Source organism: Oncorhynchus kisutch, linkage group LG4 (genome assembly GCF_002021735.2).
Source record: "Oncorhynchus kisutch isolate 150728-3 linkage group LG4, Okis_V2, whole genome shotgun sequence".
Taxonomy (NCBI): Eukaryota; Metazoa; Chordata; class Actinopteri; order Salmoniformes; family Salmonidae; genus Oncorhynchus; species Oncorhynchus kisutch.
In genome coordinates, this window is record NC_034177.2 from 34,720,263 (window position 1) to 34,737,021 (window position 16,759).

The following is a 16,759-nucleotide window of genomic DNA, read 5'->3' on the forward strand; positions in this document are numbered from 1 at the left end:
GTGTTCTAACCTGGAACTGGAGACACCATACTTATTTCAAGGCACCTCTTTACTCCTACAAACAGATATAATTAGTGGGGTTTGCTGTGTGATGGAGCTCTGGCTCTGGCACAAGGTCCAGGAAATTAGCTTGAGTCTATATACCTTACTTGTGTTAATAATCATATGAAATCATACATTCAAACATTTGGTGTGGAATGTCAGTGTCATGCTTTTTTCAGTAGAACTATGTTAATCATGAACAAGTTTTCATCCTATTTTGGTGAACTTCATATTTTAAACCATATTTATTTTTCTACATTTCTACACATTACAGTGTTCTTACTCATTGCATTTTTGTGATTTGGCCATGGGAATAAGGCAGGTTGTGTATTGGTGCAAACTTGGCGCTAAGCCCCTACTGCAGAGTCTGTTTTGTTTGTCCACTGAAGTGTGTGTGTGTGTGGTCTTTCCTGCTTGTATGTGCGTGTGTGTGTCTTTGCTGCTTGTATGTGCGTGTGTGTGTGTGTGTGGGAGCCAGAACCACTATGAGGTAGGATGCAGTGTTACCAGATCACTTCCTGTGTAAGAGCAGCCAAGGCAGAACAGAACAGAGAGGACACAACACTACTTCCTCTTTACACCTGTGTTACCAGATCACTTCCTGTGTTAGAGCAGCCAAGGCAGAACAGAACAGAGAGGACACAACATGATTATTTACACCTGTGTTACCAGATCACTTCCTGTGTTAGAGCAGCCAGGGCAGAACAGAACAGAGAGGACACTAGTACCTCTTTACACCTCAGCATCACAACAGATGTACCACACACACACACACACACACACACACACACACACACACACACACACACACACACACACACACACACACACACACACACACACACACACACACACACACACACACACACACACACACACACACACACACATATATTATATTAGGATTAATTGAATCAGCATGAAGTGTAATTCCGTTCTCTGTCCCAGCATATTGACTGGTGTGCTGGGATCATTTCTACTATGTCCAATGATCAGGTTATTACAGCTAATGCAGTTGTCTCCTGTCACAATATTGGACTTTCTCTCTAAGGTCAACAATGGGAAATCACTTTGAAATGCATTCTTATTGACATTTCAATCAACATGATGTACTTCACTTTAATGCCTTTATTAAAGGCACAATGGCTCTGTGTGCATTGTGTGTTTTAAGTTGTATTAGTCATATGAACTGTTGAATGCACTGGATACACATGATACACACCAACGACAGCAACAACAATAAGAGATAAGAAAAGATCAGCATATGAACATAAAGTAAATGGCTCATTAGAATAGAATACACATTTTAGGATCAGTATGATACAGGAAGTGTGTGTGTTCTTGTGTGCACGTGCGTGTGTGTGTGACTAAGTGGATGTGCTAGGAAGTCAATGTCCAGCATTGCGTCTTTTATTTGACCTTGCGGTGAGAGAGTCTATCAAAGCATCCATTCCTCCAATCTGTCTGTCTATTGAGTGTTCAGTGTAGACAATCTATATGAGCAGATTACTTTCTCCCTTTGTTATAATGCATTTTATTCAATATATCCATTGTTAGGAAGAAATCTGAGATTATCCAAACGCCCTCAAATCCTCAGCTTGCATATTATATTCATCCAAGAACGATCTTTTTGTTCCATAAGTACGTTGTTGTCAAAGTCCCAGAATGTTTTGATTGTCTGCAATCAGTTTTTCAAGAAATGTAACTTTCAAAATACAGAAATCATCCCCGTATGATGCTGCGTTTTACGTCATATGATGCTGCGTTTTACATCATATGATGCTGCGTTTTACGTCATATGATGCTGCGTTTCACGTCATATGATGCTGCGTTTTACGTCATATGATGCTGCGTTTTACATCATATGATGCTGCGTTTTACGTCATATGATGCTGCGTTTTACGTCATATGATGCTGCGTTTTACGTCATATGATGCTGCGTTTTACGTCATATGATGCTGCGTTTTACGTCATATGATGCTGCGTTTTACGTCATATGATGCTGCGTTTTACATCATATGATGCTGCGTTTTACATCATATGATGCTGAGTTTTACGTCATACGATGCTGAGTTTTACGTCATATGATGCTGCGTTTTAGGTCATAAGATGCTGCGTTTTACGTCATATGATGCTGCGTTTTACGTCATATGATGCTGCGTTTTACGTCATATGATGCTGCGTTTTACGTCATATGATGCTGCGTTTTACGTCATATGATGCTGCGTTTTACGTCATATGATGCTAAATGCATCACACGGGGATGATTTCTGTATTTTGGGACTATGTCAACAATGAACTAATGAAACAAATACCAACATATAGTTTTTGGGTGGAGTTTTCTTTTAAGAAACTCAGCAACAGAGCAAAGGTTATAACCACCTCTTCATTTAGACAAATGTTTCTGTAGTTGTTTCTGTATGCAGTATGAAAGTTGCTTTTGTTTAAATCAATTATGCTATTATTAATATTAATTAATAGGACCCCCCCCCCCCACACGCACACACACAAACACATACACCCAGACATGCCCTTACAACGGCACCACAAAGGGTTAAACACCTATAGTATTCACATTCAAAAGAGGAAACCATTTCAATCTCTTCCACTCACTCCCCATCTGCATCTCTCTGTGTGTTGCGATAAACATTTACATTTAAAGTGATTTAAATCAACAGCGTTTATGTACCTCTGTACTGCGTCCATCACTCTGCCCTAGGAATGCAGGAGTCTCTCTCTCTCTCTTTCTCTTCTCTCTCTCTCTCTCTCTCTCTCTCTCTCTCTCTCTCTCTCTCTCTCTCTCTCTCCGATGGCTGAGTTATGTGTCATTTATTTGAAAAGCTAATAATTTAGCATTTCCCCCGTCCTGTCGCGGTGCGGGCTGCAAGGTGAGGAAGCTGTATGTTTATACAGGGTCATATTGCCTTCTCTCTGCCGACTGGCTTGGTGAGACTGAGCTCCTGGACAGCCACAGATATGTCTGGGTGTTTGTGAATGTTTGATACTGTCGGGTTGTATAACATCTGTCTAAACCCAAATCACCCATACATGTGATACATACACGTTTGTTGTAAAATATGAATTTCCAATATAATTTAGCAATATGTGCTCTACAATCCATCTCATGCAGTCCTGTACACTCTTAGAAAAAAAGGGTTCTAAAGCTGTCCCCATAGGAGAACCCTTTTTGGTTCCAGAGAGAACCCTTTTTGGTTTCAGGTAGAACCCTATGTGGAAATGGTTCTACATGGAACTGAACAGGGTTTTACCTGGAACCAAAACTAGTTCTTCAAAGGGTTCTCCTATGGGAACAGCCAAATAACCATTTTAGGTAGTTTTTTTTCTAAGAGTGTGCTGTGCTCATCTTTTCACTCACATTTGAATCTGCTGGAGAACCCCTCCTGATCAGAATATATAATTAACTAAAGGGCAATAGATGAATGCTAATTATGATAGAGTTCTAATTTAGCAGCACAGTCTTCTGAAACACAGATAAACATTCCTTCAGAGTGTTGAGTTGCAGGTCAGAAAGCCTGCTGTGTGTGCATGTGCGTGTGCGTGCGTGTGTGTGTGCGTGTGTGTGCGTGCATGCGTGTGGAGTTGGAGCTTAGCCCGACCACTGTGTGTTTTACCTGCAGCTCATTGAAGCTGTGAGGTGATTTACCCTTCTACTGCAGTCAGACACGGATTTAAATCAACCGCGTTTATGTACCTCTCTGCCCCAGGAATGCAGGAGTCAGTCTCTCTCTCTTCTCTCTTCTTATCTCTTCTCTCCTCTCTTCTCTCCTCTCTCCCTCTTCCTCTGTCCTCTCTCCCTCTTCCCCTCTCTCTCCTCTCATCTCCTCTTCTCTCTCTCTCTCTGTCTGTCTGTCTCTCTCAATTCAATTCAATTTGCCTTATTGGCATGACGTAACAATGTACATTTTGCCAAAGCTTACTTTGGATATTTACTATTTACTATATTTAATATGAAAATAATAAGTATCAAAATTGTCAACGGGAACAACAGTAACAACAATAACAACAGTAACAACAATAACAACAGTAACAACAATAACAACAGTAACAACAATAACCAAGGGTCAAAATAACCATACATTGAACAATAACAATAGTGGAGGACATGTGCAGGTTGGTTGGTCTGTCAGACACTGTCCCTCAACTTATGGCAGGCAGCAATGTAGTGCGCTGCCAACCCACAGCTCTCTGCGTCCTCCCCTAACAGGACGGGTATCCTACTCTCATCAGAGAGGTCTTTGAAACCTTGAATAAGGGTTTCAAATGTGTTTTATATTTTTATTTTATTTTAAATTTTTCACATTTTGTCAGGAAATGCAGCTCCGTCTCAGGTTCTGCTGTTGTGAAGTGGCTGCACAGTCTCTCTCTCTCTCTCTCTCTAGTTTTTTCTCTCTCTCTCTCTAGTTTTCTCGCTCTCTCTCTTCTCGCTCTCTCTAGTTTTCTCTCTCTCTCTTTTCTCTCTCTCTCTCTCTCTCTCTCTCTCTCTCTCTCTCTCTCTCTCTCTCTCTCTCACTCACCAGTCTAACAGACATTGATCTCCAGCCAGACAAGGTGACCCAAAGTGTTGTTCAGCTCTTCCGCTGTCTCTCTCCTCTCTCATTTTATCTGTACATGGGAAAGACCCTGACCTCACACACTGGTGCCATGTCCTAGCATTCTCTCTGTGTCCCACACTGATGGGTGTGCACCTGTTTGTACACATGTTGCTTTCGATTATAACTACCGTCTTATTTATCTGCACAATGTCTGCAAATTAATATCAATTTCTACGGCTCCTGGTCAACTTCACACTCAGTAGCGCACATAACCAGGACTCAGTAGGTACCTTCAATCTCGACAGCAAGTGGTGAAGCGTGTGTGTCATTACCATCCTGCTTTCTCTCACAGTGGTGTGTGGTAGTGGTAACTCCTGGCTAAGCAGTACATGGTCCATATGGTCTCAGTGTTAATGACATTACTGGGAAAATGAATGGCTGTCATTGTTGCTTAAATATATATGAAGAAGCTTTAATGTGCTCTTTCTCTTTCTCTCTCATTCACCTCCCTCCATGCTACACTCTTAGAAAAAAAGGGTTCCAAATGGGTTCTTCGGCTGTCCCCATAGGGGAACCCTTTTGGGTTCCAGGTGGAACCCTTTTTGGTTTCAGGTAGAACCCTCTGTGAAAAGGGTTCTTCCTGGAACCAAAAAGGGTTCTTTAAAGGGTTATCTTATGGGGACAGATTAATAACCCTTTTAGGTACTACATAGCACCTTTTTTCCTAAGATTGTACAGAAGCTTAGCGTATTTTTTTGTGAAACTATTTTCAGACTTTTTTTTACTATGTTTTAATCCTTGCCTTTATTATCTCTATCCTCAGGACGTCGAGAAAGTTCCTCCATCTGTGATAGTGACCCCTGAACCCTGCCCCCTGACCCTCGACCTGGAGTCTGAGGTAACATCTGCCATCTTGTCCCTTCTCCTCAGCTCACTGATCACCTGGTTCATAACACACACATTACTTTTTTAAGCTAGCTATATTATTGCTTTATAACAATTCTGGAAAAGATGAAAAGTATACACATTCACAACAAAATCTTTATTGAGTTTAATATAATAGTTATTCATATAATTGTATCTTATTGTTTGATTATTATTGTTATTTCTAATACTTATTAAACAAATATTTAGCATTTTATGAAGCACAATTGTACAATTATACTGAAGGATATACATATTAACAGTATTTACAATTTTGATTATCATCTTTGAATGGTCTTTAAAACATATTTATCAAATAACTGTCAGTGTGTCTTGTAAAATGGGTTCACTATTTTACTAAATCATTTTCACATTTCAACAGGGGTTAACTTTGCTGATTTAATTTGAGAAATGTTATAATAATTGTTCACAGTCTTCAGAGTGATAAAAACACACTTCCTTACCTCAGAACCTTCTCTGTGTTGATTTTGTTTAGATTTTGGACAATATTACCACAGTATGTAACCCTCTGAATGTGTCTCTATACAGTGAGGCAGTCCAGACGATATGTTGGCCTCTGTTTTCTATACCTCTGGTGAAGCTGTGTGTTGATCGTCTGACAGTTCTGGTTGTGAAGGCAGGCAGCGGTAGATGTACAGGCTCCATACGGATTAGAGTTAAGTGCTAATGATTTTAATGGTCGGCGCGACCAGACATGCAACTAGCTCAGGAGGACGCCTTTCTTGTTGGGACTTCTTTCACCTTCTATATCAGGGATCATCATCTGGCGGCTCGCATCAATTTGCAGAGTACAAATTATTTAGAATTATGTTCTGGCCCCCCGACCATCCACTCAAGAAAATATCTGCTCGCGGCTGAATCTAGTTGATGTTCCCTGCTCTATATGTTGTGATAATTACAATACAAATCTCCCAACAAAGTCCTCAGTTTTCTGTATGCAGAAATCTGAGCACAGTGACTGTACATAAGATATCTTTTGAGGATTGTTACAGGATATATTTGACAGGCTCGTGTCTCTGTGGCTTCTGTGACGGAATGCAATTCTCTGTCTGGTGTCCGACAGCACAGGCTGATTGACAGGTGGGGAGTGACATGCCCTCTCTGCTCCCTAGAGGTCATTGGATAGGGTCACGACCTTTCACCTCTCAGCTGACCCTTGACCCTGGGACTCTGTCTCCTGTCTCCATGGGGACAAACTTCACTTCTCACACTGACATACAGAGGGACGGGTGGGAGTATGGGAGGAGATTGAGGGAGAGAGAGAGGGATGGAGGAACCTCTCTATCGGGGCAGACAGACAGCCAGGCAGTGAAGGATGGCGTGCGGAAGGAGGAAGGGAGAGGAGGAGGGTAGAAAAAGAGTTAGGGATGGAGGGATCTGGCAGTGGGTGCAGCCAGACAGGCAGGCAGACAGGGAGAGCGGAGGCAGGCAGTGACCTTACTGTTGTCCCAGTAGGATCGAAGGGCTTATTTAAAGGCCTGGTCAATGTGGAGTATCACCCTCACATATCACTGTGTCTGAGATAACAGCCTCACAGCCTGACGACTCATCATCACTGTAATACAATGCTCACATACACACTTAGACACAAGTGTGTGTGTCCACTTCGTGGAACAACTCTCCGAAAAGCCCTGGAAATTTTGAACAAAGACAGCATCAATATCAGCGTCACAGTTGCTCTGTGTGTTTGTTAAGTATATACTCTAAGGAATCATGTGGCAGTGACAGGGTTAACGCCGATCAGTGCAATATAAGACAGCGGTGTGTGTGTGGCTGCGACATTAGGACACCTGCATACTTCAGCATTTTCTGCCTGTCAGGAGTTCTGAGGTCACTGGTTGGGGGAAAGGGGAGGTGGGGGTTGGAGGAAGGGGGGGGGGGGGGGGGGAGAGGGGGGGGGGGGTTTAGAAGCAGGCTCAAGCTATAGAGCACGGTACAGGGTGTGAGTGTTTGCGTGCGTGTGTGTGTGTGGTGCCTCCCAGGCTGCCAGCAGGTCAGGTTATTATTGAAGGACACAGACACAGCAACATCACGGTGTGTGTATGTGGGGAGGTACTGTATGTGGGGGTGAGTTTATGTATTTTTCTTCATTAATACAGTATTTGTCTTTGTCTCCTTGTACGAAAAATCCTTGTGTATGTATGTATATATATATATATATATACATAATGTCTCAGAGCACCCCTCTTCTCCTTTCAAATTATGTTAATGTCCAATGCTGTATCTCTCTCCTCCCATGTTTCTAGTTGTGTGAGTACAGAGCCCAAATTTAGTCTGTTTTATTCAGATCTATTTTAATGAGTCTTTGGTGGAGAGTGTGTGGGGCACGTATGTGTTTGCGAGAGGGAAGTGGTGTGGGGGGGGGGGGGGGGCAGGCAGAGACTCTGTCCTCAGGTAGGGAATGTCTGTTCACAGCATGATTGAGAGAGATGCAGTGATTAGTTGTGAGTTGGTTCAGGGGAAATACATTACACTATCATAGTTCTTAGCCTTAGGGTCTTCCTGTAGCCCACAGCGTTCCCTCATCTCCTCCCTCTCTCCTCTTTTCTTCTATGTCCTCTCCTCTCCTCACACACACACACACACACACACACACACACACACACACACACACACACACACAGCCACATTTCTCCTTCCTCTTGTCTTCCCTCTCCTCTCCTCTCTTCCCTGCAGTGTCTCCCCAGCACTAGCTCGTTAGCTTTGCACCCCGTGTCTAATTAAACTCCAGCAGCCCTTGTGTTAGCGCTGATGCTATAGAGTTGTTAACATGGCACAATACCAACACTCCTCAGGATATATCTCAATACACAGTCCAACAGGAAGAATCCATCTAGCTGCAATACACACCCTGGCCCCGATGCTAATGTTTATTAAAAACCCAACTAGCTACCGTTTGAACAGCCACACAATGCAGCACTCTACATCTAAATAGAGATTTGCCTCAGTATAATTGAGGATCCCTGTACTGGGACATCCTAGCTGGATATGTGCTTGCGCGTGTGCAATTTGCGTGTGCAAATTCCTGCATGGACTAAATCTTTCACCTTGGCATATAGTGCATCCATAACATTGTGTGTTTATGTGTGTGACTCCTGTCCCTCCTTATATAAATGTACCTACTAGTCCCAGTGCATCCATAACCAGATGCAGCCGTCCATCCCCTCTCTCTAACACCCTTTTATTTCCCACTCGCAGGACACACACACACACACACACACACACACACACACACACACACACACACACACACACACACACACACACACACACACACACACACACTGAGAACATATTGCCTAGGCCTGGCTGGAACAGGAGGCTTCTCCTGCTTGTTATCTTGATAAATAACCAGGCTGCAGGGAAACTGCTGAATTCTAGCTTTCTCCCTCTATATCCTCAGGATGACATTCATTTGAAGTGCTGCGAGGGAACTAACTAACACAGAGATAAATAAGGAGACGCCAGTGCTAAACACACTGCTGTTCCCATATATACACTGAGTGTACAAAACGTTAGGAACACCTTCCTAATATTGGGAACAGCCTCAATTCATCGGGGCATGGACTCTACAATGTGTTGAAAGCCTTCCACAGGGATGCTGGCCCATGTTGACTCCAATGCTCCCCACAGTTGTGTCAATTTGACTGGTTGTCCTTTGGGTGGTGGACCATTCCTGATACACACGGGAAACAGCAGCATTGCAGTTCTTGACACACACAAAAGTGTCATGGTGCGTATATCCAAGGAAGCGCATATGCCTCAATGCAGTCATATTTGTGGCTAATTGGGGGTGTGACTTTCAGTTAGTTATTTTTGGCCACCCCATTCCACGGTCTGTCTCTCTCTCTGTCTCCCCCCCCCCTCCCCTCCCCTCCCCCCCAGGATGGAGCATCCTGCTATAAGACACCCCATTATTTTAACAATGTATGGTGTGGTGCATAAAAAGGTCACTCCCTGATATCTAGCTCCATGTAACAACAAGATGTATGGACTAAACCCTGCAGACTCTTCTGTCACAGTCCCAGTGTTTTACAGTGAGGTAGAAAGAGGGATTCATGTACCCACTGGAGTTGGTACATCACACTGTGTGTTAAGGCTTCCAGACTAAAAGGCTTTGACAAGTTCTGGGTTAACAGTACTGTTGTCATCTGTTTGTGTGTGTTTGGTTCCTCTATAAAGCAGTGTTTTAATTGTATTCACTGTATTTATCACATGCTGTCATGACATGGTCATGTGATCACATGAACCATTGCCAGCAATTAAGCCCTATAAATCACTCATTCACAGAAAGGGGTAGAACATAGGAGAGAGAGAGAGGGAGGGAGAGGGAGGGAGAGGGAAATGGGTGAGTAAGGGAGAGGGAGGGAGAGAGGGAGGGAGGGAGGGAGGGAGGGAGGGAGGGAGGGAGGGAGGGAGGGAGGGAGGGAGGGAGGGAGGGAGGGAGGGAGGGAGGGAGGGAGGGAGGAGGGAGGGGAGGGAGGGAGGGAGGGAGGGAGGAGAGAGAGGGAGGGAGAGAGAGAGAGGGAGGGAGGGAGAGAGAGAGGGAGGGAGAGGGAGGGAGGGAGAGGGAAATGGGTGAGTGAGGGAGGGAGAGGGAGGGAGAGGGAAATGGGTGGGTAAGGGAGAGGGAGGGAGAGGGAGGGAGAGGGAAATGGGTGAGTGAGGGAGGGAGAGGGAAATGGGTGAGTAAGGAGAGGAGGGAAAGGGAGGGGAGAGGGAAATGGGTGAGTAAGGGAGAGGGAGGGAGAGGGAGGGAGAGGGAAATAGGTGAGTAAGGGAGAGGGAGGGAGAGGGAGGGAGAGGGAAATGGGTGAGTAAGGGAGAGGGAGGGAGAGGGAGGGAGAGGGAAATGGGTGAGTAAGGGAGAGGGAGGGAGAGGGAGGGAGAGGGAAATGGGTGAGTAAGGGAGAGAACAGCAAATAATAGACGTTTGCATTTTTTTTCTATAGTAAGTCATTTCGTTATTCTATTGTATATTAATGTGCTTCCGCTATGTGTTCATGCTAAATTAATTATAGTGAGAAAGAGACAGAGACAGACAGAGAGAGAGAGAGATGTGAGTGAGAGTGAGCCAGCCGCAGAGGCTATATATCAGCTGTGTGGTCTACATCTCTCTCTCTCTTTCCTGCTAGACTGACTTATCACTGACATATCCCCCTCTCCCCTTCTCAGCACATGCTAGCTAGACTGATGGATTCCTCCCTGTACACAGTAGAGTAGACCTACAGACTGACGGATGGCTCTCAACTGATGTCTCTCTTCTCTGCTGCAAGCATCCACAATTTTACAGCTACTGTACATTACCATATAAGATAGTCTATCTCTAAATAGTCTCTTTAATTTGGACTATTCTCACTTGGCCCTGATTTATCATGGTAAAAGTGGTTCCAGTTGTAATCAGTGAATTGATGTACTGAAGCTACTACTCAGTGCCTGCAGGGCACGCTGGCTGGACCAGGGCTGACCTCTGCATTGCCTGTATCAGTTTCTTCAAACCTGGAGTCAGGGTACAAACAGAGACTCAGCCTGGTCACTGGTTTTTAAATGGCTGATTAAACTTTCATGACAGGAAAAGGACAGGTTCTGGTGATGGAAGAGGAGAGTAGAGAACACACATTCACACTCCTAATAGACTACCGCAAATCCTTTAATGTATGCTCCGATTGAGCCTGTTTAACACACACACACACACACACACACACACACACACACACATATACACACACATATACACACACACACAGAGTTTAACAAGCAGGTATTCGAGGGATAAGAGAGTTTTAATGATTGGGGAAGTGATTCCCAGCAGATCTGCTCTCTCTGTTTCCCAGTCCTCCCCTCTGTCGATGTCTCAGATAATGATGTCAATGAGAACGGATGCAGTGAGAGGAGGAGAGGAGGAGAAACATGCTGCTAATCGCTAGGTCACAGAGGAATCTCTGAGAGAGAGAGAGAGAACGTACTCATGCTCAGAGTACTGGGTAGGCTACATTAACTAAGTGTTCCTGTTGTCACAGACACTTAGGGGTTAAATATCCCTTTCCCTCTTGCTCCACTCTTACTGTTCTGTTAGTGGCCATTTTGGAAGTGTGCTCAAATCTTACATAAACAGGGCAATGTGCCCTCCTCACTTTGCCTCCCCCTCTCTCTCTCCTTTCTCCCCTGCTCCCTCCCCCACTCAATGCTCCTGTGCTCTACTGCTCTGGGTCAAGGTTGACACACATGCGGTACAGAGGGAGGGAGGAGAGGGAAGAGAGGAGGAGGCACGCAGGAGGTGGAGCAAGAGAGAGGTGTGCATGAGGGATCTCTCTTTATCTGCATCTCCCTGCCTCCCTCACTATATTTATTTATTTCTCATATGCAAACGGGTCTATTTTAAAACAGGAAAGTGAGACACTTCCAGCAGGAGTGAACACCACCTGCTCACAACAACACTTTATTTACATTTACATTCATATACAGTATATTCTTTTCTGTCCTTCACATTGGCTTGTACTGTACGTTCTCCGTGAGTTCCATTCCCCCAGTGATCTCCAGTGATTGGCTGTTAGATTTAGGGGTGTTGACCTGCTGTCAGGGTTAGATTGGACCAATCAGAGTCATGATAGCAGACAGACAGAATAACACCTGCTAGACAACACCATGTCCCCTATTCCACCTGTACTCAGCTCGATACAGGGCCACACAGCTTGCTGAGCAGAGGTTGTGTGTGTGTGTGTGTGTGTTCTGCAGCTGAGGGAGTCTGTAGAAGAGGTTTAGTTTGCAGTATCACAGAAAGATTGCCTGACTGCGGGTTATTTAATGCAGTTTTTGTTGCTTTGTTTTGCGGTGTAGTTGTATGATTAGTGAATATCTGGGACTGATAACACTGGACTGGTATTAGGGTTAGAGCATATGGGGCTCCCATCTGCAGACAGACACACACTCACACGCGCATGCACTAACGAGCGCGCACTAACTAACTAACGAACGCACGCACACACACACGCATGCACTAACGAATGAACGCACACACACACACATGCACGCACAAACTAACGAACGCACACACACACACACGCACACACTAACGAACACCAACACACAAATTCCTGCTGTGAAGAGCGGAGCCTGAGAGGTCAAGTCCACATTCCATGCCTTCAGTCCCAGAGGGGTCACATGGGTCATGAGGCGGTCACTATGGAGTCAGAGGGGAGGTCATAGGTCAGGTTAATAAGAATCAAAAGGGAAAGTCTATGTTTCTTTCATGTAAAGCCTTTGGCCATGTCCAAAGACCCATACTTTCTAAATAGTCGGCTTTTTGGGTATGTGAAAAAAGAAATGTAAAATGTAGAAAATGTCATACTCATTTCAGCTTTTCATCAAGTAGAAGTAGCTGCACATTATTGAGGAAGAGAATTGTCTTTTCACACTCGTGTTTGACAACAGCTGATAATCAGGGGATGCGCTTTACATAAATGAACATATGCATATTGTGCATTAGATGACCCCTTGGATGAGTAGTATGTTGATATTTGTTTCTTACTGCATACGTTTTTACTAAACAGTACATTGTAAATACTTTGCAGTGCTATTAATACACAGTATGTTGTTTTAGTAAGTAGTGGGCAAGACAGATTTCGGACACAGTCTCTTTCTAAGCAGGGGTTATTGCCAGTGAGGGTTGTGAAGAAGGATCATTTTATTGCATGTCAGCAGAGTTGAAGTTTGCAACAAATAAATGGTATTGTTATTCTGCTGCTAGCTTCAGCATCAACATGTAATAAAGCAGGGTCTTTTCTTTTCTCTCCATGGCTCCTCTCCTCTGCCAGGCGTGGATAATTACATGTTCTTTTTCATTTAAGTTCCATTAGAGCTGTTTTCCAGAATGTCTTCGTTTTAACTTTATCTTTTTCCATCATCAAAGTGAAATCTAAAAAGGGCGATCATTGCAATTTAATTACGACAAATCCCTTTGTGAATTTCCTCTAGTGTTTGTTTACAAGTGTATTTCCCTGCTTCTGCAGTTTTTGTGAGGGCTTGTGTGTGTATTGCTGGTGTGCATCTCTGTGTGTATGTGTCTGTGTGTTTTAATGGCTACAGTATGCACTTGTGTGTGTGTATCAATCGCACTGGGCTTTATGTAAATAGATAAGATGGTGTTTTATTCCCAATCAGAGGAATCTCCTGTCGCGTCCCAGTCTCTACATAATAACCTCCAGCATCGCTCTGTACCCCCGACACACACGCACACACACACACAGCATTTTGCAGACACGGCACATTTCCTCTCTCAGGGGGGAAAGGCTTTGATAAATGAAAATAAATACTTTTCTTCACATAAAGAGCTAACAGGGAAAGGAAGGAGGGTAGAGAAAGGGGGAAGTGGTAATGAGAGGGAATAGGGTAAAAGACAGTGAGGAAGAGGGGTACAAGGGGTAATGAGAGGGAATAGGGTAAAAGACAGTGAGGAAGGCCAAGGGGTAATGAGAGGGAATAGGGTAAAAGACAGTGAGGAAGAGGGGTAATGAGAGGGAATAGGTAAAAGACAGTGAGGAGAGGGGTACAAGGGGGTATGAGAGGGAACAGGGTAAAATACAGTGAGGGACAGAGGGGTAATGAGAGGAATAGGGTAAAAGACAGTGAGAAAAGGGGGTAATGAGAGGGATAGGGTAAAGCAGGAGAAAAGGGTACATGAGAGGGAATAGGGTAAAGACAGTGAAGGAAGGGGTAATGAGAGGGAATAGGGTAAAAGACAGTGAGGAAGAGGGGTAAAAAGGGGTAATGAGAGGGAATAGGGTAAAATACAGTGAGGAAGAGGGGAAAAGGGGTAATGAGAGGGAATAGGGTAATACAGTGAGGAAGAGGGGTAAAAGGGGTAATGAGAGGGAATAGGGTAAAAGACAGTGGAGAAGAGGGGTAATGAGAGGGAATAGGGTAAACGACAGTGAGGAAGAGGGGTAATGGAGAGGGAATAGGGTAAAAGACAGTGAGAAAGAGGGGTAATGAGAGGGAATAGGGTAAAAGACAGTGAGGAAGAGGGGTAAAAGGGGTAATGAGAGGGAATAGGGTAAAAGGCAGTGAGGAAGAGGGGTAATGAGGGGGACATGGTAAAAGACAGTGAGGAAGAGGGGTAAAAGGGGTAATGAGGGGGGACATGGTAAAAGACAGTGAGGAAGAGGGTAAAAGGGGTAATGAGGGGGGACATGGTAAAAGACAGTGAGGAAGGGTAAAAGGGGTAATGAGGGGGACATGGTAAAAGACAGTGAGGAGGAGGGATAAAAAGGGTAATGAGGGGGACATGGTAAAAGACAGTGAGGAAGAGGGGTACAAGGGGTAATGAGGGGGGACATGGTAAAAGACCGTGAGGAGGAGGGGTACAAGGGGTAATGAGGGGGGACATGGTAAAAGACAGTGAGGAAGAGGTGTACAAGGGGTAATGAGGGGGGACATGGTAAAAGACCGTGAGGAGGAGGGGTACAAGGGGTAATGAGGGGGGACATGGTAAAAGACAGTGAGGAAGAGGGGTACAAGGGGTAATGAGGGGGGACATGGTAAAAGACAGTGAGGAAGAGGGGTAAAAGGGGTAATGAGGGGGGACATGGTAAAAGACAGTGAGGAGGAGGGGTACAAGGGGTAATGAGGGTCTCTGTTCAGTAAATCCTCACATTTAGATTTTTTCCCCCCAATTAATTATCAGAAAGAGATTAAAATAATGATCTGACATTGGGACAGGACAACATTGTATTTATTGTTTTTAATGTTGATGGGAGAGTGTGAGTGAGTGAGGGAGGTCTGACTGAGCACAGAGGTTATCATTCAGGAAGCTGCAGCATGCATCTCTTATCAGCTGATCAGTATCTAAAGCCAGACTAGAGAGAGAAAAGAATGAGATAGAAAAGAGGGAGACAGATACAGAAAGAGAAAGAGAATACACTGAAGGTGTAGGTGGTTTATACTGAGTTTAAGTAAGAGAAAAACAACACATGATTTAAGAGGAAACTGGTTTTTATCCTCCTCTTTCCTTCTGTCCATTTCTCATTCCACAATGTCAGAGAAGCCCCTCTCTTTTCCATGATTTTTCTCTCTCTTTCTTTCACCCTCATATCTCTCTCTACCCTTGCTCTTCCAGACCCCATTTAAAAACACTCCCAAACCATAGACAGCTCTATAACTATAACTCCACCTCTCCTCTCCACCTCTCCTCTCCTCCCTTCATCCAGAGCTAAATGACTTTCAGAAATAAAGAACACTTATCTTATCTACTGCCTCCATAGTACAGCCTATCACAGCCACGGTCTCTGGTCACAGCCACGGTCTCTGGTCACAGCCACAGTCTCTGGTCACAGCCACAGTCTCTGGTCACAGCCACGGTCTCTGGTCACAGCCACAGTCTCTGGTCACAGCCACAGTCTCTGGTCACAGCCACAGTCTCTGGTCACAGCCACTGTCTCTGGTCACAGCCACTGTCTCTGGTCACAGCCACGGTCTCTGGTCACAGCCACGGTCTCTGGTCACAGCCACGGTCTCTGGTCACAGCCACGGTCTCTGGTCACAGCCACGGTCTCTGGTCACAGCCACGGTCTCTGGTCACATCCACGGTCTCTGGTCACAGCCACGGTCTCTGGTCACAGCCACTGTCTCTGGTCACAGCCACGGTCTCTGGTCACAGCCACTGTCTCTGGTCACAGCCACTGTCTCTGGTCACAGCCACGGTCTCTGGTCACAGCCACGGTCTCTGGTCACAGCCACGGTCTCTGGTCACAGCCACGGTCTCTGGTCACAGCCACGGTCTCTGGTCACAGCCACGGTCTCTGGTCACAGCCACGGTCTCTGGTCACATCCACGGTCTCTGGTCACAGCCACGGTCTCTGGTCACAGCCACTGTCTCTGGTCACAGCCACGGTCTCTGGTCACAGCCACGGTCTCTGGTCCTACCACACACTATAATGGCAGAGTAATGTCTTATATTCAACCGTTTTCATTGTTGGGACGTAGTCTCTCTAGACCAGGAATGGGCAACTGGTGGCCCCCAAGTCCCTTTAGCGGCAACCTTTTCTCTAAGCTCCATGGCAAAATGTGTAGAATTGCACAAAAAATATGATTTTTTTTTATAGAAATGCCTCTCCCCTGTCAAGAGGGGAGTCGCTAACCTGTTTTGCTCACAAGGTAGGTGGGGGGGGTTTGGATGTGGGTACGCAGATCCGTAAGCCGCTGCTGCCCCTCATGATGAGTTC

At 44.9% G+C, this 16,759-nt stretch overlaps 1 protein-coding gene across 2 annotated transcripts in view; it reads left to right on the forward strand.

The window, feature by feature from the left end:
• The window catches only part of LOC109889457 (transcription factor Maf), a 55,738-nt gene that overhangs the window by 5,301 nt on the left and 33,678 nt on the right, over nucleotides 1–16,759 (forward strand). Inside the window, exon 2 of one of the 2 annotated variants that reach the window (XM_020480896.2) lies at nucleotides 5,419–5,493. In XM_020480896.2, the coding sequence (XP_020336485.1) occupies nucleotides 5,419–5,446 (28 nt within the window). In that variant the 3' untranslated portion in view covers nucleotides 5,447–5,493. Of the gene's footprint in view, nucleotides 1–5,418; nucleotides 5,988–16,759 lie in introns of those variants that run through there. The other variant, XM_020480895.2, reaches the window with a different exon arrangement.